This window comes from Gossypium arboreum, chromosome 4, assembly GCF_025698485.1.
Source record: "Gossypium arboreum isolate Shixiya-1 chromosome 4, ASM2569848v2, whole genome shotgun sequence".
Taxonomy (NCBI): Eukaryota; Viridiplantae; Streptophyta; class Magnoliopsida; order Malvales; family Malvaceae; genus Gossypium; species Gossypium arboreum.
The window spans coordinates 343,509-369,863 of NC_069073.1; the positions used below are offsets into that span (position 1 = coordinate 343,509).

The 26,355-nt window shown below is 33.8% G+C and overlaps 2 protein-coding genes and 1 pseudogene across 5 annotated transcripts; 2 read left to right on the forward strand and 1 right to left on the reverse strand.

Annotated features, from left to right (window-relative positions):
• The first annotated feature begins 2,149 nt into the window (after positions 1-2,149).
• LOC108459653 (formin-like protein 4) lies at positions 2,150-4,812 on the forward strand (annotated as a pseudogene).
• An 865-nt stretch (positions 4,813-5,677) lies between these two features.
• On the forward strand, positions 5,678-11,908 carry LOC108458032 (uncharacterized). 4 transcript variants are annotated; one of them, XM_017757268.2, is made up of 8 exons: positions 5,678-6,301; positions 6,384-6,576; positions 6,719-6,828; positions 7,067-7,145; positions 7,253-7,320; positions 7,747-7,813; positions 9,707-9,793; positions 11,430-11,908. In XM_017757268.2, the coding sequence occupies exons 1-8, from the start codon at positions 6,059-6,061 to the stop codon at positions 11,438-11,440; spliced, it is 858 nt and encodes a 285-aa protein (XP_017612757.1). In that variant the 5' UTR covers positions 5,678-6,058; the 3' UTR covers positions 11,441-11,908. The 4 variants fall into 4 exon arrangements, with proteins under 4 accessions (XP_017612757.1, XP_017612758.1, XP_017612755.1 ...); XM_017757269.2 differs by having other exon boundaries at positions 11,525-11,908; XM_017757266.2 differs by lacking the exon at positions 11,430-11,908 and adding an exon at positions 9,918-10,192.
• Positions 11,909-20,536: 8,628 nt separating this feature from the next.
• LOC108459226 (protein JINGUBANG) lies at positions 20,537-22,234 on the reverse strand. The gene has a single exon (XM_017758575.2). It carries the CDS (start codon positions 22,011-22,013, stop codon positions 20,787-20,789), a length of 1,227 nt encoding a protein of 408 aa, XP_017614064.2. The 5' UTR covers positions 22,014-22,234; the 3' UTR covers positions 20,537-20,786.
• Positions 22,235-26,355: the final 4,121 nt, after the last annotated feature.

Consider the following 26,355-nt stretch of genomic DNA (forward strand, 5'->3'; position numbering starts at 1 on the left):
GTAGTTGACTCTAGGTTAATTAATTGAAATCTCTTTCTAATTAAAACCCCTATTATCGTATTAACTCGATCTATGGATCCCCTTATTAGATTTAACTCTAATCTGGTATATTTAGGTCATCCTATTTCTAGGATTGCATACAATTCCACTCAATTATACTAGATCTACTTTTAAACAGAGCCTTTTCCTTTTCTGATTTAAGCACATCAAACATGGATTAATAGTCTGGAAATATTAAAGCAATAATTAAGCACATATAATTGAGAATAAGATTCAACTATTTATTGCATAAAATAGAAATCAAAAGACAAAATTCATCATAAGGTTCATCTCCCCTAGACATTTAGAAAATTAGTTCATAATCGTAAATAAAAACATCTCAAAGACAATATAACCATAAGAAATAAAGAAACTCATAGCAAACTTCAAAGAAATCCAAAGGAAATCTTCAATCTTGATGAAATTTGTTTTAGGTTCAGTTTCAATGGTATTTTTCAATTTTTTTTCTTGAGCATTCTATGATGCATTACTCATCTCTTCTTATTTTTGTCATATATAGGTCTTAAAATGCTTGAAGAACCTAAAAAATGCATTTTCCCGCATATTTAGGGCGTGATTTGTGAAATCGACACAGTCTTGCACATGGCCATGTGGCAGCCCATGTGGCTCACACAACCATGTGTCCAGTCTGTGTGAAATGACCAGGCCGTGTGACTCTTGAAACTTGCTCCGATTTTCTAATTTTCTCTCGTTTTTCACTCTTTTTGCTTCCCAAATGCTCTTTTAAGTATAGAAACATGAATTTAAAGGATTAGGAGTATAAAATTCACCATTTTATATTGAATAATCATCCAAAAATACATTAAGAACATGATTAAAACATGTTATCTTTACCACTTATCATTTGCTAATTCAATTAGGGTTCTTCCATCTCTCCTTATAAATAGATGACACTAGTAAGACTAATAAGAAAAGTAAAACACAACTTTGAGATATTGTTATTCTGCCACAAAAAAACTGTGAATTTATTTTTTAAGTATAAATTCTATTTTCTAATAATAACAATTCTACTAGTTTTTATAAGAGTGAGAGATTTACTTTCCTACTAAAATTAAAAAAATTAATTTTGATTTATAATTGTTCGAGCCCATACTCAAAGCAATTTGTGGTATGATAATAGTGGAGAAGATCGTTCAGTTGAAAGTATAGAATGTCAAGAATCTATATCGCACAAAACACGTGTATTTTTTTTAAAGAGCTTAATGCTATAAATATTTGATTTTTAATTTTTATTTTTTCACTGTAAAAAAAATCGTTTTTGAGCCGAATTTTTCACAACACATTCCACCATCACCACCATTCCTCATCATACTCTTCATATCATTACCATCTTTCCTCCACTATCAAAATCTCATAACAACCACCATAAACACCATTTTTCCTGTTCAACAACCATACCCAAAGCCTCTCCAGCCCAAATCCCTATTACTCAGTTAAGATAAAAAAGCATGAAAAAAAAAGAGAATAGAATAAGCCAGAAAAGAGAAGAAAGATGAGGAAAAATCAAAGGAGAAAAATTATAAAAAGTAAAGGGAACATTAAAAGGAGACTCATCTAATAGAATTGGAGCCTCCAATGGTTTTCTTCCAAATCCAGATGGTGGGTTCAATACCAAGACTAAGAAGGACAATATACTTTGGAACTGTGGCAATCGAACGGTAGGAGAAGGAGATCGAAAAATATTACCTCCTAATTTCAAGGTGAGATTAGAAGAGTTTATGGCCTATTCACACAAAACTAACATGAGATTTAAGATAAGAAGTGAGGAGAGTTTTGGAGTGCCTAGTTGCCGGAGCAGACAACGACGGCAGCAAGTTGGAAAGGACATTTTTGTTTGAGAAGAAGAAAAACCTTTCTATTTATTAAGAAATTTTTTTGGAGAGGTGAAATTTCCATGTAATAAAATCTAATATTATGTGAAAATTTTATAAATTATTTTTTAATTATAAAAAATGCCAGCTTGGAATAAATGGTAAAGAGTGATCAAAATAAAAACAAAGGGTAATAGGCATGCTTAAAATGAGAAAAAAAATTTGGTGTACAAATGAAAACTTATAAAAGTTGGGGAAGCATTTTTGTAGTTTACCCATACTTTAAAGGAGCAAACTGCAATTTTGAAAAGAGGGGGGAGGGGGATCGTAAGCATTTAGAAGGAAGAGACAGTGGAGAGTAAAAATAAATCGTCAAGCAAGCAACTACCTTCATTTAAATTGTAAGCAAAAGAATACCAGTTAGCAGGACTGGAATTACTCAAATCACATTGCCAGAAAAGAAAAGTTCACTTTTTTACTACTACTTTAGCAGCTCTATCTATAGTTTTCCCTCGAGATATCATGGTTCAGGCATGGCCATGTACTCTATTCTTCTTCTTGTTTTCCTCCTCTTATGCTATTGCTTTCTCTAAACCTTCACCTTCACCTTCTCCCATGGAAATGCCGCAGGCTCTATTATCATCAGCATCTTCAAAAGCGAAAGTTGTGAAGGCCATTGTTGCAACTGCTGCAACTACTCTAGTTATTGCTTTCATTGTATTCTTCTTCTTCTTCATTTTCAGAAGGATTAGAAGGGGGCGATGGTGGCCGAGGGGTAAGTATGAATCAAGCTTTCGTCGAGAAGCTGTGGTGATTCCGGATGAGTTCAAGAAGTATGGTGGAAAAGCGAAAGGATTGGCGGTTGAAGAAAACGGTAGAGATGTTCTTTGTATGACAAAACTTGATAATCGACGACAAAAGAATGAATTCCCAAAGGTCATGTTTAATCCTAGCTATGCCTACGAAGAAGACGAAGATGAAAAAACGATGGATACTACAGTTGAAAGATCAAAAGACTCAGAATCTAGAGAGGATTTTGAGTTCTTCGATGAGCCATCCTCTGTGATTCTGCCTCCGGTTTCAACACCACCACCATCAGAACTCTCGCCTGCAATGGTTTCAATGAAGCAGACAACTCCAAATCCTCCCCCTCCATCGATAACACCACCTTCACCGCCAGCAGCAGACCTTTCTGCTCCATTACTAAAACCCCCAGCAGCACCAAGAGGCACGGCGAACAGGAATAGGCCAAGCACATCGCCGGAGAGGTGGAGAGGGGCTGGCTTTGGCCAGTTGAAGCAGAGGCCTCTGCACTGGGATAAGGTTATAGCTGATTCTGACCATTCCATGGTTTGGAATCAGATCAAAGATGGATCTCTAAGGTGACTAACTATATAGTCTTAAAACATATGCATGCTTATTCATTCATTGTTTTCTTACTGACTGTCATTCTATGTTCAGATCTGATGATGAGATAATAGGAACTTTGTTCGGATACACTACTGCCAACTACAAATCACCAGACAGTAATAACATATCGTCTACTCCAGGTAGTTCTGGCAACACCCCAGAAGCTCAGGTTTTCATTCTTGCGCCCCGGAAGTCGCAAAACAGTGCAATAGTGTTGAAATCTCTTGGGATATCTCGTACGGAAATTATTGGTGCCCTCCGTGAAGGTCAGGGACTGAGTGCTGAGACCCTGGAGAAACTAACCAAGATTGCTCCAACCCGAGAAGAAGAAGCTAAAATCCTCCATTTCAATGGCAACCCTATGGGACTTCCAGATGCTGAATCATTCCTTTATCATGTCCTGAAAGCTGTTCCTTCAACGTTTATACGTATCAACGTGATGCTTTTCAGATCAAATTATGAATTGGAATTTCTGAAACTCAAGGAATCCCTACAAACACTTGAGTTGGCCTGCAAGGAGCTAAGAAACAGAGGACTATTCTTAAATCTCCTGGAGGCTATCTTGAAAGCCGGTAACAAGATGAATGCAGGAACAGCAAGAGGAAATGCACTGGGTTTCAACCTTAGCGCCCTTCAAAAACTCTGTGAAGTCAAAAGCACCAATGGAAAGACAACGCTTCTACACTTTGTTGTCGAACAAATTGCTCGGTCCGAGGGTAGGCGACGTGGGACCAACAGGATTTTCTGCACTAATGGTGAAGTGAATTCTGATAAGCTGATGCCAGAAGAGGAAGACCGAGAATATTTGATGCTAGGTTTACCAGCACTAGCAGCCTTAGGGTCCGAATTTTCCAATGTAAAGACAGCAACTACCATAGAATACGAGAGTTTCATCAATCTGTGCTCCAACCTGACAAGCCGTGTTGCAGAAAGCAAGCAACTTCTAGCATTCTGTGGTAACAGTGAAGAGACTGATTTTGTAATGGAAATGAAAGGGTTCTTAGAGAAATGTGAGGATGAGCTGAAGGTAGTCCAAGAGGAACAAGTAAGGGTCATGGAACTCGTGAAGAAGACAACAGAATATTACCAAGCGGGATCTTCCAAAGTGAGAGGAGCGAATCCGCTTCAACTCTTTGTTATTGTTAAAGATTTTCTCGAGATGGTTGATCGAGTACGTGCAGACATTACAAGAAAATGCGGCATACAAATGGGATACACAGTCCAGGATCATTGCCATCACTAACACCCCCTAGGAGGAACCCCCTTGATAAATTTTCGTTCACAATTCATATCATCGAAGATGTCTACAACAACCTTCTAGTGAATCTGATGATTATTTCTACAAAGAGTTTGCTTCAGCTCTCTGAATTTGATTAATGAAAAGGAAGTGAAATTAGAAGTCAAAGTCTGGAAATAGGCTTTCATTGTGAGGTAATCTTTGCAAGTTTTTCAACTTGTACAATCTGCCCTTCATTTCATTAGGCTGAATTAGGTGAAGACAAATAAAAAGTTCAATTGGAGGTTCAGTGAACTTATTTTCAAATCCAGTTCATATATTCCAAATGCATCCGTTTACATTAAGCTATGACTTGTTAGTAAAGATGAGGTAACATACAGCACCAACCACGGGCAAAAGCACAATAAGATTGAATTGTGACTACAACCTGAGGTTCCATTTCTCAAGGTACAAAACCATGAGATATACTTCACCTTCCAAACAGTGAATTCTCAAGGTACAAATGCAATCTTTGCAACTACACAGTGAATTATCACTGAGCCAATACCTTCAACCACTCAACCACATTATTTACTTCAACACCTTTTAAAGAAATTGAACTACATTGACGATTTAAATCAATGAATGAATGCAGGCATCAATTTTGCATCAATTTTATTAAGACACCCATTATAATGTCTCGACAAGCAGCTGGGGTTATTTATTGGTGGTTGAATATAGTTTTTTTTTTCAATCAATTGCTTTAATTCAATGCCAGAAACTATTTTAATGCCTTGTCAAAATCTACACGTCTTTTTTATTTATTTCCCCCTAATGGTTGTCTAGATTGCTGGTAAGAACAGCGCAAGCAATCAAGTTCGGATCTATGTCTCCTGCTTCTTGTTTCAGGGCTAATTTGGGCTCATGCCACTGCGACATCCTCGTAGTACTAGTAACCAAGAACTGTTCTACGCCATACTACTAAACTAATTGTTGAGTTGTTAACCAAGCTGTTGATGTAATGAGTAGGGCAAAGGAGGGAAGAGATGAAATTAGGTGAATGATGAAAGGTTCACAAAAGTTAGCGCTTAGAGTCTAATGGTGAAGTGAGAGTTCCCTTCTCCTAGTGAGGGGGAGCCATATATATATATACTCCCAAATAAATGTTTTCTTCATGGTGTTTAAGAGATAAGATATAAGATCTTTTTGACGTATTTGAGAAAAAAAAGTTTATATACCCATTTGAGAAAAAAACTATTATTTAAATATTAATTTGTGGACTAAACTTTTTTTAAATAGATTTAATAGTTTGATTATTATATTAATTAAAAGAAGTATCAGCTTAAAAAAATAATTTAATTACTATAAGTAAAAAAATAAGAAAAAAGAGTAATATCTGAGTTAAGCCAAAAAAAAAAAAATTGTCCAGAAAAATTATCAATTTATTAAAAATTCCAGTCATTTCCAGGTATGATAAATTCTTGCTCAGTGCTTACAAAACCAAAGGCGAGTCCTAGATAGAATGTAGACTGTTCTGAAGGGGACGAGCGAGCGCTAAAAGATGTTTTACCGTTGCAAAATCCTCAACGTTAACTTCCCATCATCTATTTCTGTGGGAACTTTTGTCAAACACCTTCCATTTTCCAAACCTAAAACCTCATTTCCTCCTCAAAGACTCAACTTTAAATCTCTAACCACCACCACTACCTGCGTAACACGCAGCTCTTCCTATTTTGAAACCTTAAACTCCCGCCAAAAGGACCAGATTCATCTCTACGTAGACGCTTTACTTCAATGGAACCAGGTAATAGTATGAAAAAACTGTCAAAACTTTGAAATTTTTGTGTTGCTTTTTCCTTTGATGGGTGTTTGTTATTTCTTTGCAGAAGATGAATCTCACCGCTGTCAATGAAGTTAATGAAGTAATGGAAAGGCACATTGAAGATTCCCTAGCAATTATCCCTCCTATACAAAACTCTTATATCTCAAGCTGTAACAATTCATTTGACAACCTTAGGATTGTTGATGTTGGAAGTGGTGCGGGGCTTCCTGGCTTGGTTTTAGCTGTTGCTTGTCCAGGTTGACTTCTTAATTCACTTTACATGTTCACTTATTTGCGTTATAATTTATTTATAGTCTTTGAATTCGTTTCTAATATTTAGTAAATTTGCATGTTGATTCCATTTTTTTTTGTATATAAATATTACGCTAAAATATGTAGGTTGGGAAGTAACGTTGGTTGAATCTATGAACAAGCGATGCCTTTTCTTGGAACATGCAGTGAGTCTTATCGGTTTGTCCAATGTTCAGGTTGTGAGAGAAAGAGCAGAGGTATTGTTTCAGTACTCCTTCTATGGGTTCAGTAATTATTTGAGATTGAAGATCATTGTAAAAGGGCTTGAATTTGAGTGCATTGCTCAGCTTTATGCATTTGCGGCACTAAGCATGGGTAATATGCATGCCGTAATTGTTTCAGCGCATTGCTCAACACTCCTTATATGGATTTTGTAATTATTTGAGTGCACTAAGCATGGCTAATATGCATAGTTCAACCATTGTTATAGGACAGAAATTGGGGCAGGATTCCAACTTTAGGGAGAGATTTGATGTTGCAGTGGCCAGGGCAGTTGCAGAGATGAAAGTTTTGGGTGATTTCCATATGCTAACTTCTTATATTGAAATTATTTTTGTTTATCCTAGACTGCAAGCTCTAGTACTGTTTATACGGGTTCTTTTGGCTTCTTTTGTTTTTCAGCTGAATACTGCCTTCCTCTTGTTCGTGTTGGTGGCTTGTTTGTAGCTGCAAAAGGTCATAATCCTCAAGTATGTATTTAGATTTCACCTTGGAAATGACTTAGACGATGGAGTAATTGTTCTTAGCATTAAACCATTACTTTAGATAATATTTTGGTTGTTAGGATAAGAAATAGGTACGCATTGCTTTTATAGAAATCCCAAACCATTTTCATCCATTTTCTGATTTGACCCAAATTTTAAAGTTCTAACATTTCATTATGAGCTGTTTTTAGGCACCAGTTTATCTTTTAACTTATATACTTAGCCCATGTTGGCTTTGTGATTCTTTCTCTAAAACCTTGTACATGATCATTTCTCCAGTCAACTAGAAGTAAAATTTTGTGAAGGAAATTCATTTTGAATGAACCTGTCGTTGTCTTGTATATTGAAATTTCTCTTAATTATATGTCTCTGATTATTAATTTGTCTTTTGTATTTTCTGAAATGTAACAGGACGAAGTTAAAAGTGCAGAAAGAGCAACCAAATTGATGGGTGCTTCAGTATTGCAACTGTGCTCAGGTATCTTTTATCATATAGCATACCCCAAAATAATATGTCACGTTTCAGTTTTAGCTTTGTCAGTGGTATACTATGTTATTTCAGCTTGTGAGCGTGTAGGATATGATATGTGTCCCCCACAGAGAATTAATGTTTTCAAGTTTTTTCATATACTTGGATGATCGTACTTGTAAACTGCCATATCCAAATATGTATTGAACACGGGTTCTTTAAGGAAAATGAAGAGTTTGAGTAACAGGTGGCATGTTATGCATAATAGATAAAAGTAAGCAGGTTGTTGTTTGTCTTATAACTATTGCATCATTGCCTTGCATGGTTCCATTGAGCTCCATTGGTTTCACCAGTAAGTAAAGTAAGTTAAATACTTCTGGGTTCATTACTCTTTTCCAATTTAAAATACATGCACATCATGCACTTTTACTAGATTAGTGCTCGACAAAGTCATTCATTGTGTTCTGATCAAGATCTTTATCTCTGATGGATAAAATAGAGTGATGGGCCCTGCTATTGTTATTCAAATAAAAAGTAATAAACCCCATTTCTTTCTGTTGTCTACTTTTCCTTATATAAAATATGGTGAAACCTTGCCAAGACTGAAGAAAATGATTCTGTTTTCGGTGGTAATCGGATGTGAACATGTGTGGTTAACTTCATACTTCAATGAAGTTTATTCATTTTTAGGAGATGTAAAATTTTGGGCATTTGTATCGAAAGATTTTGAAGGAGTAAGCAGAGGGGATCCGAGGGACCTATGAGGAGATTATTTGTGTTAAGGAAAATGAAGAGTCCGAGTAACATAGGTAGCATGTAGTGCATATTTGATGAAAATAAGCAGCTCAATTGCCTGTAACTATGGCATTATTGCTTTGCATAGTCCATTGAGCCTCATTGTTTTCATCAGTAAGCAAAGTAAGTTAATACTTCTGGTTTCATTACTCTCTTTCAATGCAAAATCCATGTACATTTTGCGCTTTTACTAGATCTATTGCAGGACCCAAGTCATTCCTTACGTTCAGGTCAAGATCTTTATCTCTGATTGATAAATAGAGTAATGGGCCTTGCTATTGTGATTCAAATAAAAAAGTAATAAAAGCCATTTCTTTTTGTTGTTTACTTTTCCTTTTGTAAAATATGGAGAAACCTTGGTGAGATTTTGAAGAAAATGATACTATTGTGGGTGATCATCTAATGTGAACGTAGGTGGCTAACTTCATATTTCTATGAAGTTAATTCAATTTTAGGAGATGCAAAATTTTAGGCAACCGTATCAAAGGGTTCCGGAGGAGTAAGCAGATTGGATCTGAGGGACCTGTGAGGATGGTTTTTTATGTTAAAACGAATATGATACAGATTACTGTGCTGGAAGAGTGAAGGGATTTGGGCTTTGTAAGGACTGTCTGGTGAGATCAAATTGTACATATGCATAGGCAGACTTACACGCATGTCTGCACATGCACATGCCTCGTGAATGTAATAGCAAGCACCAAATGGTCAGCTAAATTTCCAATTGAATTTTACAGATTGGCCTTGGAAACAAAGATCAGGCTTTTCCATTGTTCTAGAAAGTTAAGTATAAAAGCTATTCTTATAAAGAAAGGGTATAAAGGTTTGGTCATTGTTTGCAAAATTTGGATTTCCCCATGACAGAAATGTTATCTTTGTAATTCCTATTCCTTTTTCCTGGTTCCCAAAATGACATTTCTCATTTTGGATGTCCTTTTAATAAGATCTTTCATTTTTGTTTAGATAATAAGATCTATTTAACTTTATAATAATTTTCTCTTTCCATTCATTTAATTATTTAGTTCAACTTTCAAAACAAACCTTGCATTTATAGCATGCCTTTATGAACTGATATTAACCTTTTTATGTTTCTTGGCCAATTTCATGTAGTGGAATCACACAGCCCACATGGACAGAGAACTGCTATCATTTGCTTAAAAAATCGACCCACACCAAGAAAATATCCACGTGATCCAGGTACACCAACAAAAGAACCACTCTAATAATTAGGGTGTCAGTTCTGCTGTCTTCTTTAGTTTGTTAAGCTTCCTGCACCTTCAAATGTATATGACTTCTTTTCTTAAATTATTCTTTCTTTTAGTGACCAACTTGGTTATGGCTTCACAATAGGCTTAAGACTTTATCCTCTGCTGTCTGGAGGGACTAATGACTTGTGTAGTTTTTCTCTCAATATATTTAGCTTTCGTGTCAGTGTCGTGTTTCGTATTGCTTTTGTAGTTGTTCTTTCTATGTTATGTTTGTGTCGTGCGATCGTATTGTATCAAACATTACCAAGTATAGCATCTAATAGCTGCATAGGCAGTGTCTGTGTATGTTTATGATACAGAATTGTCTGTGTATGTTTATGATACAGAATTGGCCCTAAGTTGTTGATTATTGGTTAATTAATCATGTCAATATGAAGTTGATTTGGCAAAGTAAATCTTGATGGCTTGTTGCTATGCACAAGCTAATAATGTTTATCATCTTCATCCATCTAATGTATGTAAAAAGGATCAGTTTCCCGTTAAGCACTTGATATGGCTCATAGATATCATCCGATCATGAAACAAATTCTTAAAAGTATTGTTTATGTTGAATTTGGTGATGAATATTTGTAGATTTCTATTTGTATTTTCAATTTATATATATATGATGAATACGTAAGTCATTAATAAAATGAATAGTTTGGATAACATAGACTATAATAGTGGAATATAATACAAATATTTTTATTGAAGGAAGCATTAGACAAATAGTATACCTATTTTACCTGTATAGATGATCCAAAGTTGCTTTTATAGTAATATATTTATATATAATAAAGAGGGTGGGTTTTGAAAACAACAATTGGTGGGAAGAAATTAGGTTAGATGATGGAGAGATGAGATTAGTGACATTTACCTAATTTCTCAGCCACTTGTATAGTAGGGTTTTTGAACATAAGACATGGTGAGAATATTCAATCATCCTCAAAACATACTTTTATTGTATCCAAATAACCTTTGATTTGTACATGGTGTAAATAGATTTATCTATCTATGCAAAAGTTGGTTGTATATTTTAATTTATTTCTTTTTAATATTTTATTAATAATATGATTAAGAAATTAAAGCATAATAATTTATAAGTTAGGGTTTAGTAATTTTTAAACTTTGACATAATATTTATTATGAATTTTTAAATTAATTAATAACTTAACAATATTTCAAAAAAAAAAAGAAGATATCAGTATAATTGATTGTTTTATTTAGAAAGAATTTTACAAATCAGTAAAGAAGGATTTGATTGATATGAAAAATGTTTTATTTTTATATTTGATTGAAAATAATTTGTTGATTATTTTTTAAACGAAAGAGATAAATTGTAATAAAACTAAAATGATTTGATTAAAGTAAGCCTTAAAATGAATGACTTAATTATTAAATAAACCAAATTGCAACTGAGAGTGATTATAAAGTATGTTTATATATAAGGTATGATTATTTAATTTAATATATCTTAATTATAAAAATTGATCTTAATTCATTTTTCATTAACAAGAGTAACTAGATAATATTCCATGAGACTTACTAAGCTTTATACTTAACGAGCTATTGTTTCTTGTGCATAGGTTTATTTTGATCTTGAAGCCTAGCTCACCACGAGGATCACCAACTCGCACCATTGCGAGATTATGATAGTAATAGATTTTTTGTATTTGTGTAGGTGACTCCTAGTGGCATGTACTAGCCATGCAAAGGAGTTCGCGATCAAGGCACACTTTGATGATCTATCTTGTTTATTGGGGGTCATTTAGCCTGACAGGACTGTCTCGTTACTTGGAAGAGACTCAAGACCCATCTGTTTGGATCCTAGTTAAAATGTAAACACTCTAGTAACTTGTATTTTTATCAGGATAATTATTGTAAATCCTAAAGGATAAAAATGTATAAAGTTTAAATCCTTTGGGACTCCCTGTAGATAGACACTAATGTCAACCATTGATGTAACTCAATTTGTACAGTTGGATATGTTGGATTTGGTTCCTTGATTGTAGTATATTCGTTTGTAAACTTGTAACTTTTTTTAATTGATTGGTTTATAAAACAATTCATGGATTATATTAATATACTTTGTATAATTGTCCTCATGTGATTTTTGCATGCAAATCAAAATAGAAGTAAATATTAGCTCACTGATTGTCTAATGTTTAAACTAATACTAAGCGGTATTACGTGGTCAAATCGTAATACGAAAAAAATAGCTTATATTAGTAGACGGACCTAAACATGCCCTTAGTTTAGTAAAAAATTAACAAATCGATTGAAAGACTAATATGTTATCTATCAATTCCAATTGGGGAGATGTCTTGTCTTAAGCATCGGAATGAATGACTTCCAGAAGATAGAGACATAAATATGACTAACTAGACTGACAATACATTGGACTGGACCTAAGAACAATAGATCCTAAATCTGTTTATGGATTTATTCACTTGTGACATTCATAGTGTGACATACCTAAATCCTGAGTGGATGATGGACTATGTATGTGTGTGACAAATATACATTGATGTAAGTAAAAGCCTGTGTTCAAATAGATAAGGAATCAAAAGTTGGTGCGTTGGGTATACAACTTCTGCAGTATGTAACGTCATTCATAACAGTGGAATTCGTAGCCCGATATATGGGTAAATGATATTCTCTTATTGGCATTACATGATTGATGAAAAGTAAATGTGACCATAGATCGTTCGTCTTTAAGATGAATGACTTGATTACTATTTGATAATAATTGGCTTTTCATGAAGGAAGATGTAATGGTTATCATGAGAAAAAATAGGATTATATTGGGAGAATAAATTTATCCCAAAGAGATTAAGGATATCCTATAAGGGTAACACACTTATGACAAGGTCATTAGACGAGCACTGATTGAGTTGCTTTCGTAATGGTATGTGTTGGAATACTATAGCGTAATGACTTCGTGACTAAACGAGTTTATAATTAATAGGCGAAAAGTTGGAATTTAATTATAAATCATTTGAGCTCTAATCGCATATGCCTAAACAGTCCCTTCACTAGCTCGTTGAAACCATAAAACATGTTGAATCAAATGAACAAAAATAGATAAAAATGGTGAAAATGGAAAAATGAAAAATATTTGGAAATGCATGTGATTTAATGGAGAAATGAGAAATATTTGAAAATGAATGTGATTTTCTCGGTTTTCGAATTAAATGAAGTTAAAAAATGAGAACAAATCATTTGGTCATAGTAGACCCATTGAATGTAGAAATATTAAATATTTTTTCTTATAGATTCTTTTACGAAAAAGTCGCCATGATTTTAACGAAATTAGCATTGGGTTGAGAAAAATATTTAATTGAGAAATTAATTTGATATGTTTATTCTGGGAAATAGAAAAAATTATTGGGTTGGATCGAATTATAAAGTATTGGGTTAAAAGTCCAAGAATTACTTATAATTGGACTCAATACGGGAGAGGCTCAAAAGCCTTTCATATTTAAGAAAGGGATGACAAATCCTAGTATAATTAATTAGGGTTCCTACCCCCTATACTTCTAGCTTGACTAAGAATTCATTTTTATATTTGAAATAGACTTTTACAATTCAACAAAGGTTTTACCTCATTGCTTTATAAATAGATAGCACCGGTAGGGCTAGATATACAACTCTAAGATATTGTTACTCTGCCCGAAAAATAGTGAGAGTTCATTCTCTAAGTACTAAATCTATTTTCTGGAATACCAATTTTGTCGGACAACTTCTTGTAGGTAAAGGGGTGTTGGATGCGACACTAAGCCATAAGATTGATGTCCCCAAACTAGAAAAGTTTAAGGGGGTAGGACAACTTGTGGGAAATGAAGCAATTCTTTCATGTCGTAGGCATCAAAGACGATGATGCTAGGGTAAATAATGCTTCTATGTATTTTACTAATGTTGCTCTTTTATGGTGGCATTATAGGTACACAAATGAAAAAAGAGATGAGACTGGAATTGGGACTTGGGAGGAGTTTCAGAAAGAGTTCAAGGAGTAGTTTTACAAGGAGGCTCAGGCTAAGTTGCGTCATTTCTCACAACAAGGCACAATTAGGGAGTATGTGTAACACCCCTAACCCGTATCCGCTGCCGTAATGTGGTTTTGAGCATTACTACCATTTACGATCACAAAAAAAATTTAAATACTTACCGATTCAATGCATCATATAAATAAATATATTACCATTCAATCAACAGTTTGCAGTTGTATAAGCATCAAACAACAACATTGTTAGTATACTTGCACATATCTCATATAAATTCAACATCGATATACCTATTTTCTCGACATATCGCACTTGAGTTTAATAATAGTCTCAATTACATAATTTCCTTGTATCAACATATCAAAGATAATCATATATGTACATGTCATGAAACATATCATGCTCTTACCGTTTCTTCATAAGCATATATCATTCATTTCATTATATCAATATTTCATGCTCCATCATTTCCATATATTTTATGTATATTTATTCGGTAATAGTTTATATCAAACTTAACATAAATTATATTTCATGTACTTATACTTATTTCGTTTATCTATCTTCATAATTATTTCATATAACCATTCGTCATCGATACATATTACCGAATATCAATTGTTCAACAGATGCTAGGCGTCTCCCATCCACGGTCTTATTTATCTTTGACATGATGCCATAGTGTCTTTCAACTATGGTCTTACTCATTTTCTGTCATGTTGCCATGGTATCTTTCAACCACGGTCTTGTTCATTTCATATCACGTTGCCATGGTATCTTTCAACCATGGTCTTACACATTTCATATCAGGTTGCCATGGTATCTTTCAACCATGGTCTTACACATTTCATATCAGGTTGCCATGGTATCTTTCAACCATGGTCTTGTTCATTTTATATCAGGGAGCACACTCCCGCGAACCTCATCCTTGCAGCGGGATTACCAGTCTAGGCTAAATCCCCTGCAATATAAACTCATAGAGTATTGTCGGGATTACCGGTCAAAGCTAAATCCCTGATCGACAATTACTCTAATGAGCTTGGATCCGAATTACATCCGAGCTAAATTCAGACCCTAATTCGGATTACCCGTCCGGCTAAATCTATTTTACACATATTCTTCGGAGGGCTATATCGAATAGGATCACCCGTCCTGCTAGATCCTTTTACCGTCAATTCCTTTTCGAGATCCATCGAATTTTCCTTTCATTCAAACGGATTTCTTCCCATTTTATCAAATATATCAATGTTTCATAAATTTCCATATAATGAACATTCAAATCATATTCAGATCAAAAACATGCATTTCAAGCATTTAAGAATATAATTCAAGTTACACGAACTTACCTCATTGATTGCTCGTGTTTATTATTTCATTATTCTGATATATTTTCTTTTCCATGATCAAGTCTCGTATTTGTATCGTCCGGATCTTTATAAATAAATTTGATCATCATTTTCATTCATTTCATATTCTAATACATTTAATTAATGCTCTAGGCAAAATTACCGTTTTGCCCCTAAACTTTTAATTAATGACGATTTCATCCTTAGGGACGGAAAGTAAAATTCTTGCAATTTAATCCTTATTTCCAACTATTATTCTCATATATATTGATAACAGTCCATGAATTCTATAAAATATCAAAATTTTCCATAATTTCAACACTTTTCAATTTAATCCTAAAACATGTTTTCCCGATCTTGAACTAAATTGATAATTTCGTTAAATTTTGTAATTTAAATAATAAAATAATCTATTTCATGCAATTTAGTCATTTCGACATTTTACAAAATTGCCCATAAAATTTTACTTTTATTCAATTTAGTCCCCGAGCCTAAAACATGCAAATTAGCCATGCTAGATGAATATTCATACATATTTTCCTCCTCCTCCTCTCCATTCCACATCCTTAATTTATATAACATACAACAAGTAACATTATCAATAATTTCACTATTTACTTATATGTACATTCAAAACTGTCCATTTGCGTCATAGTCACTAAATTATTTATATATTAAGCTAAAGAACTCGAAATTAAGATCCGTTAATTTTTCCTGAAACTAGACTCACATTTATTCTTATCATAAAATTTTCAGAATTTTTGGTTTATCCAATTAGTACAGTTTATTCATTAAAGTTACCCCTGTTCTGCTGTCTGACAATTCTGACCCTTCTTCACTAAAAATTAGTTATCTCCTTTTACAGAATTCAAATGATGTTCTAGTTTGTTTCTAATAAAACTAGACTCATTCAGGATTCTATAAATATAAATTTAAGCCTCTAATTATTTTTCTTAATTTTTTTATTATTTTTGAAAGTCTGGAGAGGGGAACCTGAATTCATTCTGACCTTGTCTCACAAAATTCATTATATATCAAAATTTACAAATTCATTGCTTACACTGTTTCTTCTATGAGAAACTAGACTCATTAATATTTAATTCCATATTTTTTTCATCTTCTAATTCAATTTATAAAATTTATGGTGATTTTTCAAAGTTAGACTACTGCTGCTGTCCATAACTGTTTTAGTGCAAGATATTAATTACCATGTTATAACACCCTTATTTTCTTTTTCTACACCATTTCTCATCACTTTCTCTTATTTTCTCTTCACTAACATATCAAGAACATAGGACCTTATGTAATAAAACTCTACTATAACGTTATTTCCATGATTTATCAACAATAACAAACTTAAAACATATTGAAATCTTGATGTACTTACCTTATTCTCTTGATACCAATCTTTAACTTGATTTTCTCTCCTCCAGCTTCTATTTCTTGAATCCAACTTGATATTCTAACTCCCCATGTTCTCCTTAACATTTTCTCTCTTGGTAGCTATGGAAATTCATTTGATTTTTGGGTGAAAATGGTGAATTTTGGTAAAGGACCAAATTGTAAAGAAAGTAAAACTTTCTTTCTTCCTCTCTTTCTCTCACGTTAGTTTGCATGGAAAGGAAAGATGATGAAAATTCTTCATCTTTCTTTCCTTATATACTAAATAAATAATAATAAAATAATATTAAATATCTCATAAAATATTAATAAAATAATATTTATCTAATTAATTAATTTAAAATATCATTAACATAATCATTACATTCTAGAATTCTCTCTCTTACTAATTGACCATTTTGCCCTTCATGATCTTTTAGAATTCCATCCTTGAGTCATCATTTAATTTGGTAAAATTGCAATTTAGTCCCTCATAGTTCTTCACTTATTCAATTTGGTCCTAATTCATCCATTTTCCTTAGTTTCTAGATCATTCTACCCTTAAAATATTTACACTATTGGTCCTTCAACTTTTCATATTTACACTTTAACCCTTTAAGTCTTGAGTATTTACTCTTAGCAACAAAACTTTTCTAACTTTTACAATTTAGTCCTTTCCTAATCAAGATATCATAATTTACTTCCCAATGTTGCCATAACTCAAAACTTCCCTTTTTATCACTTTATTTCCTTATTTTATTATATCAAGGATAATATATTACTGTAAAGATTTTCAGGGTATTACAGTATGTGAAGGAGTTCACTAAATTAATGTTCTAAATCATTGATCTGAGTGAGAAAGGGACAATCTTCTTTTTCATGGATGGGTTGAAGCTATTGGTTAAGCAGGAATTGGAATGTTGTCGGGTCAAGTAACTTACCAAAGCCATGATTATCACTTCTTAAGCTAGGTGCTAAAAAGTCAGAAAAATCTGAGTCTTCCAAGCCCAAACTCAAACTAAAAGGAAATGGTGGGGGAGACAAAGACAAACCGACAAAGAATAATAATGGTAAGACCCAAACTATTCAAAAAGCTAAGCTCGACAAGCCGTGGGAGAAGAAGAAGGGCTAGTGAAATTCTTCTTTTGTGAATTTTAGCATATGGTTAGGGACTGTCCAAAACGATCCGTGTTTTCTTCCATCAAAGAGGATGATGAGCCAGATAAAACACCGATGAAGATTAGTTTGATTTTGAGTGGTGTCGAAGCCAAGAATAGTCATTAAGCAAATTTAATTATCTTGTTCAACAAAACTATGTTGACTAATTAATTTAATAATTTTTACTTCGAATTTTAATTATTTAATTACAATAAATTAAATAATAATTCGAAGAAATTAATTTAATCTCTAAGTCATCTCTTGCTTATTGCTAGAAAACACATTTATTATGGATAGTGATAAATGCGGTCTATTTCTCTAATTTGTTATTTTCTTATTTTTATCCCATTGTTTCAAATGCAAACCATCAAGGTTGTACAGAGTTAGCAAATGGATTAATTGGACATTTATAATTATGACTCAAATAATTTGGATAAAGTTCTAACTTTTGATCTATTAATTACAACGTTGTTTAGCCATGGAGTCATTCCACTAAAGTACCATGACTTAGCTTTCCCCATTATATGCTACAAAAGCTACTTATCAAGCCCTCGTCCAATGATATTGTCATATGTGTATTACCCTCATAGGATATTCTTAATTCTTCATGTTAAATCTATTCACCTAATATGATCCTATGTTATCTCATGATAATCATTACATCATTTATGAAAAAGTCAATCACTAACATGTAGTAATTAAATCATTCATCTCGAACAATTGACATGTAGCCTTGTTCCTTTTCCATCTATCATTTAATCCAATGAAAGAATGTCATTACCCTTTTATCAAACTATGAATTTCACTATTTTAATTGCAGCTATGTCATGCAGAAGTCGTATATCCAATATACTAGCTTTCAACTTTATTATCAATTGAAATCAAGTTTTCAATATACCAAAGTATACGAGTCACACACATATAGTCTGCCACTTACTCACGATGAGGTGAGTCATACTATGAACGTTACAAATGAATAAATTGATAAAAATTTCTAAGATTTATTCTACTTGGGTCTTACCCAATATATTGTTAGTCAAGACAATCACACATCTGTCTCTATCTTTTGGAAGTCATCTGCTCCAACACCTAAGACAAGGTATCTCTCATTCGAACTTGATAATGTCATAATAGTCCTTGAATTGAGTCTCTCAATTTCAATTCATTAGACTATGAACCATTTAGAATACGTACGAATATAAATTGTCTTCTCGCATTATAATCCAATCACGTAATGCAACTTTATATTAGTTAAACATTAAATAATTTATGAAACAAAATTTGCTTGCTCAATTTTCTTTGTGTGCAAAAATCGTTGAGGAGAAATAAAAACGATACCAATGTGAATGATGGAATGTTATTAAACCAATATGTTCGAAAAATTACAAGTACATTACGATGAGAAACTACACTAAGGACACTAGAGCCCAACATCTCCATGGTGATAGTTATAATAGTCAACATATGTTAAACATTAAATAATCTATGAAACAATATTTGCTTGCTCAATTTGCTTTGTGTGCAGAAATCGTTGAGGAGAAATAAAAACGATACCAATGTGAATGATGGAATGTTATTAAACCAATATGTTCGAAAAATTACAAGTACATTACGATGAAAAACTACACTAAGGACACTAGAGCCAACATCTCCATGGTGATAGTTATAATAGTCGACATCGTGACATCCAAGGCCCAATGTGACAATGTTGGCTTCAAATTTTGGCTACATGGCTGCTCCCTTACTATAATGTCTCAATGTTGAGACCGGTCATTTCAATGTTGCATTCAAAGTTTTAGCTCCATTCTTACCAAAAGCCAACCATGTCTCAACATTGTGAGGACAACGTCTCGATATAGCCACTAGCATGCTCCATCAAATTTTCTTTGTTCCACCAAAGCCAATCCAAGATTTCCCTACATCCAAAACACTCCCATATAACATAGTATCAAATGCTATAAATCTAAGTCAAATAGCTATTTCAACTATATTTCATCCTAAACACAAAAACACAAAAATAGCTTATAACTAAGGTGAAAAGGGTTCAAAATTTGTAACAATTAAGTACTTATCATATATGGGCAACACCTTGCCAACTTTGACTCTCACCAACACATGCATGGTAAATATGTGGAATGTCTCCAACCTACCTCACCAAACACAAGTGTTGAGCCTCTTCATCGCATGAAGAACATGCGGAACTTCATCAAGTCCACTCAGTCTAATCGTAGCTAGATTGCCAAATCCTTCAATCCCATCACCGCCTAGTTAGGAAGACTGTCATGTCCCCTAAAGGGTTGACCTCGACGAAACCAACATGAAACGTGTTTAGGCCTAAGTGCAAGGACAGCAATCAACCTCCGCTATAGGTATCCTTGGCCTCAAGGACAATTCTTCTTCTTCAAGCTCCTCTCCTTATGCTATTACTTTCACCTCACTCTCAAGCAACCATCAATGCATCACCACCGTGAACTGCTACCTCCCTCATTCTTCCTCATTTCACCCTCAACACTTCCAATATATTTGATTTGAATATTATTACTAATTACTTACAATAATTATTGCAAGAAATTTGTTCGGGGTGAGAAAATGAGGAAACAACTTGGATGCAACAGGCAGCTTCTTGACAACTAAACCGAAGAACAGTAGATTTTGTTTCGTTGTACCTTTTGGTTGTTTTGCCCTTTGTATATGAAATCAATGGTTGCGGGTAATTTTTTTGTTAGGAAGTATAAAATTCCCACGTTTTTTTTTCTTCTTTCTTCAGTATTAAAGAGGTGGCAGGGGATAGTGAAAGGGACTACGTATGTCAAGATTCAAATCTTATTACTGATACTATCTCTTAAGACGTTATATGAACCAATGAATTGGATTCAATGCTACGGCATGCAGCTTCAGCTTTTAATACCTCGTCTCATAGGTTGAAATCTCTTCACTGATCTTTAGCTCACTAATGGAATTCTACTGCAAGACTAGCCATAGAACTAAATTGCAAACACTAAGCTTGCTGGTACAAGAAAAAAGGCCAGGAGAAGAACATTATAACAAAGAAAAATCAAGATTCAAGATCTCCGCAGGGAAGGGGAACAACAATCTGCCACACCTTGATGTCACAGTCCAGGCTCCCGCTATAAATAACATAGGATGTATCGCAACGGCTGGAACGATCAACCGCTCCAGCTAAGCACTTAACGGGGCCTTTATGCCCTTCCAAGACTGCCAAACACGAGTAATTTCGGTCCACCCCTCTCCTCCAGATTCTGATTGTTTTATCTGCTGAACCACTGAAAACTAAGTCCGACACTACAGCCAAACACAATATAGACTTTGTATGCCCCCTAAGGGCACCAGCCACTGCCATGCCATCGCCACCATCGTCCTTCTCCCAGACAACTATGGACCTGTCACTGGCACCGGAGTACAAAGTAGACCCATCAAGACTTATAGCTAAAGCATTGATCCCCGAATTATGCTTTTCTAGTGTAGCAACAAGAGAATGGTTCTTGTCTCCTGGGATTTTCCTCCACACCTTGATTTTCTTGTCAGTTGATCCTGTGTAGACATCACCGTCATCGGATAATGCCACTGCGTTTATTGCATCGTCATGAGCATTTGTTACTGATTCCAAGCATTTGAAATCACCGGTTCGCCAGATTTTGAGTGTCCTGTCCCAGGAAACAGAATAAAGCAGGGTCTCATCTCTGGATAAAGCCAGTGCAGATACTGTATCTACATGATGGACCCAGGTGCATGTCTTGTGTCTTCGGATTTGAACATGATTCTTGGGCTGGAGAAGCTTTGAGGCGCGGTCACTTAATGTCGGCAACGTTGCCAGCCGAGTGTAGTTTTGGTTATCAGGGCCATCATTATTGATTTTCCACACCCGTATCTTGTGATCTTGGTGAGCACTGAAGAGTTTATCAGCTAATACTACCAAGGACTTCACAGCACCCTTTCCCACAACCACTATGTTATTGGTTAAATTTTCAAATTCAAAATCAGAGTTGAGATCGTTGCACTTCCATAATCGGATTTCCTTATCAGAAGAGCCTGTGTAAAGGAACTTTCCGTCGAAGGCGAGAGAGGAGACGTAGGAGGTGTGGCCTTTTAGAGTGGTGAGGCAGTGGTGTTGGATGTTGGAAAGATAGTAGTGTTGCAGGTGAAATTGGGAAGTGATGGAAGGAAGTGATGGGAGGCTTGGCTGAGATTCATAACTTGAACAACAAAATTGATGGTCTGACATATTTCTTATAAAAGATGTACAGAAAAGAAGAAAAAGCATATGGTGGAAGAAACTGAAGTAACTAATATATATATATATATATATATGGAAGGGAAATTTTTATAGTATTCGCTATTCAGAAAGTTCTGTTGGGTAGAACAAGCTGAAATTTGAACCTTTGATAACCAAGTTATCGAAACATTTATGAGGCAAGCAAGTTGTACCCACCACTATTGCTATGACGGATGCTTTCTGTTTTAGTGTAGAGATGAATCATCAAAAGCCGATTTCTTACACGTTAATCTGCAGTCATCAATACTGAAGTTTAGTTTAAGGTCTTAATCACTTGCATACACTGATACTGCAGATTAAATGTCTGCTAAATATACTGTCTGGTTGGTAGTACTATTGTTTTACTAGATATGAAATAATCATGTGATAAAAACTTATCAAAGTAAACAACAAATAGTTGAGTACAATAGTAAGATACATTGCACTCTTAAAGAGAAAACTTAAGTTTAAATTTTAGAAATGATATTGTTAGAAAAAATAATTACAAATTTCGAACATGAACTATTAAAATAAACACAAACAACTCTAAAAAAAAGAAATTATTAAATTCTTGTTTGTTTAATGGATAAGGTATAGATAGAATAGTTTGAGGTAGGAAGTGATATAGGTAGGTAGGTAAAAATGTTTGTTTCATCATCCTATTGACCTCATGGTTTTTTTGGCACTTAGTCTAGAAAAAAGCAATAATAAAATAATAAAAATCATGAACCATATTTTCTAGGTTGTTCCTGCTAATGGACGACAATTGATTGTTGGTTCGTTTTGAGTCTGTCTTGCACTATCACTTTCGACTCATGATCTTTCTATCATTTTCTTGCTTGAGATTAGATACTAAGTTTAGCTTAAAACAGCCTTTGTTTATTGGATTTTGTTAATTAGCTTTTCTAACCCAACGACTTTTTCATTGGGTGTTCGCCTCCATAACAATAACTAAATACCGAATCAAAAATGATTTATTATATTCTAAAATTATTAAAATAAAATTTATTCTTAAAAATAAATTTTATTACTTTCTAAAAAATAATAATATATGAAATTTTTGTATAATGATTTATATTAATAACTCTATCGTGTCATATATTTATAATAAGAAATAGGAGAATTTTGATTGTATAACACAAATAATATTTATTTAATTAAAAATAGTCTCGAGTCTAACGAAAGAGATAAGCGCACATGAGATTACTAGGGTTGCCGCCCCTTATATTCATGAGAGCTAGTATTAAGCTTCTTATGTATTAAGTCCAATTATATGTGTGTTCTGAACTTTTGACCTAACACTTCATAATTTAATCCAACTCAATTTTTTTATTTCCAAAATAAATATTATTTATTTTAAAAATTAATTTCTCACAACGTTACCATAAAAATGTATGAGAAAATATATTTAATTTCCATATTCAATGGATTTATAATGACTAATTAATTTAATTCCATTTTCGAACATCAATTAGTTAATTATAATTAATTAAATAATAATTCAAAATGTTAAATTCTTTCTCAAACTATTTCTACACTTAATGAGAAAACACATTCATTTGTGAATGCAAATCATTTCTCTAACTTCATCATTTACATTATTTTTTGTTCATTTGGTTCTATGTGCAATTCATTTATGGTTTCAGTAAGCTAGTTGATTTGTCACATTTCGTTGTGGCAAATTAAGGTCTTTTTAACAACAAGAAATTTAAATTTTTTTTATTTAGCTTATAAACTTAGTATTTTTACCTTTGAATTCAATAAAATGAGTTTTTTAGTGTGTTTTATTACCTACTAGGCCAATTTGAGTCTAAGGAGGAAACTAACATGTTGATTAAGTGTGCAGGATAACATTTTAGTCCTATGAGTCAGTGGATTGTCCGGATGTCACAACCTTCAGAAAGGATGTCGCAACACCCAACTTCAAACCTAAATGAGGAATATTCAACCTTTAATGTCACGAAAACAAACTTCAAACCTAGAAGGGGAGCATTCAACCTTTGATGTCGCGACATCCAACTTCAAACCAAGATGAGGCATATTCAATTCTCAATGTCATGACAATGGCTATAGGATGTCACGACACCGGTCTAACCAGGCCTATTTATCAACTAAGGGTTTCATCCGCACAACCATAGTTAATATGTTTAACAGTTTGTAATTGACGCAATTTGGTCATTTAACAACAACATTATAAATATTAACTCTTAGAACCTGTTAAGGAAACTTTTTTGATGATTACAATTTTCTTTCTTCTTAGAATTAAAGTCTTTAATTTAGTTTTTTTGTTCAAACTCTTTGTGATTTCAATTAAAGTTTAGTTCAGTTTTCTTTCAGCAATTTATTTTGTCATTTATGTTTCTGCTTCAACCGAATCCAATTCAACATCCATTCAAGGGTTCATGGATAAAGCTTCAACAATTATTTGCAGATTTAGATTTCTCTTCTCCTTTCTCTTGTTTTTACATTTACTTTGAATGTGTAAAATTCAATTAGGGAAAATTGCATCTAGTATGGCCATGAACTAAGAACCCTAAGGAGATTGACGAGCGGAAGTGGGAGTGGTTGAGTAAGGGTTTAGGGTTTACCACAAATTAGTTGGAATAGGTTAAGTCAAATTAAACCCTAGGATTGGCGACCCTAGGAAGTAACTTAGGTAGATGAGGCCAAAAGGATAGTCTACTTAGCACCAACTTAATCTATCCTTATTTAAGCTATCAGGACGAAAGATAAGTAGGCTAAATTGATCAATTAATTTAGTTATAAGACGAAAGGTATTAACTAGGTTCATTATTAGCTAATTTGTCAAAAACTTGAATTCGAAGTTAATCATAAACACGGATGCAAGTTAATATTCTATTTACTTAATTTGATTGAAATTTGGTTATTTTAGTTAATGATTATTTTTCTGTTGTTTTATAAATCATCTTTTTATTGTTTCTTTGTCGTAATATAATTAGTACGTAACCAGTATTTAGACATAGTATTTGTTGATTTGCAATTTAGTTTAGATAAGCCTCAATTAGGTACGATCTTCGGAATACTCCCTAGTGTTTCGTTGTAACACTTTACTATATTACAATTCGACCTATATACTTGTAGATACCACACATAATCAAATATATTTAATTGTAAATTTACAAGACCTGACACATGCACGTCGGGGCGTATTCAAGTTATTGGCACCATTTCTGAAGAGGTTTCAATATTAAATTAATTTTTTTGCATAGTAATAGGATAAGTAGGAAAACCAAAAGTTATAGGTACGACATTCTATTCCTTTTTATTTATTTATTTTCTAATATTGCTACTACATACTAATTGACTAAAGTTGTAACACCCCTAACCCGTATCCATCACAAAAAGAAAGTTACAGAGCATTACTAGACTTATCTCTTAAAAATCATACATTTCTCATATCCAAACAAAAGCCATTCAAATTCAATCTTATAGTCCCTAATAAGAGCCCTCGAGGCTCAAAACAGGCATTAGAAGTGGTTCGAGATTAAACCGAGAACTCAAAGAAATTTTGGGAAAAACATTGAAAATTTTCAAAGTGCCGGGGACACATGCCCCTCACAGGCCAAGAGACACGCCTGTGTCACAGGCCGTGTGGACATTCGAAATAGGATCATATGGCCATGTCCCAGCCCGTGTCCGACCCCGTGTAACTCACTGACTCGAGTCACATAGCCGACCACACGTCCGTGTGACTAGCCCATGTACCATTCGAAATGGCCTCACACACCAGTGTACCAGTTCGTGTGCTAGGCCGTGTGAAAACTAGAGAGTATACTGACTTGTGCCACACAGCCAAGCCATACACTCGTGTGCTAGGCCGTGTGAAGCTACTGACTTGGTTCTAAATAAGTATCAGGGGACACACGACTGTATCACCTAGTCGTGTGTCACACACGGTTGAGACACACGCCCGTGTCTCTACCCGTGTGGACAAAAATAGGCTATGTTCCAAGCTACATTTCTCACCCAAATTTGCATCAGCATAAACACATCAAATAACATATGTCCATATCATCAATAAGCATTCAAACTAACCAAAATTAAAGTTTGAAACATGCAACATCATTACCAACAACCAACAATACTTATAAACATCACAAATGGCCATTCAAAATCATACCAATATCACTTCCAAAAGTTAACTAAATGGTCAAATGCATAAATACACTTTTGTGCCTAACACACATTCAATATGCCATTTCTCAATCTCAACCACATGATGCTTAAAATTTTCAAATCACAACCAAGGCATTTCCATGGCAATCCAAATACATACAAAATGAGAATAACCACATATATACATACATATACCAACATATGCCAAAGCAAG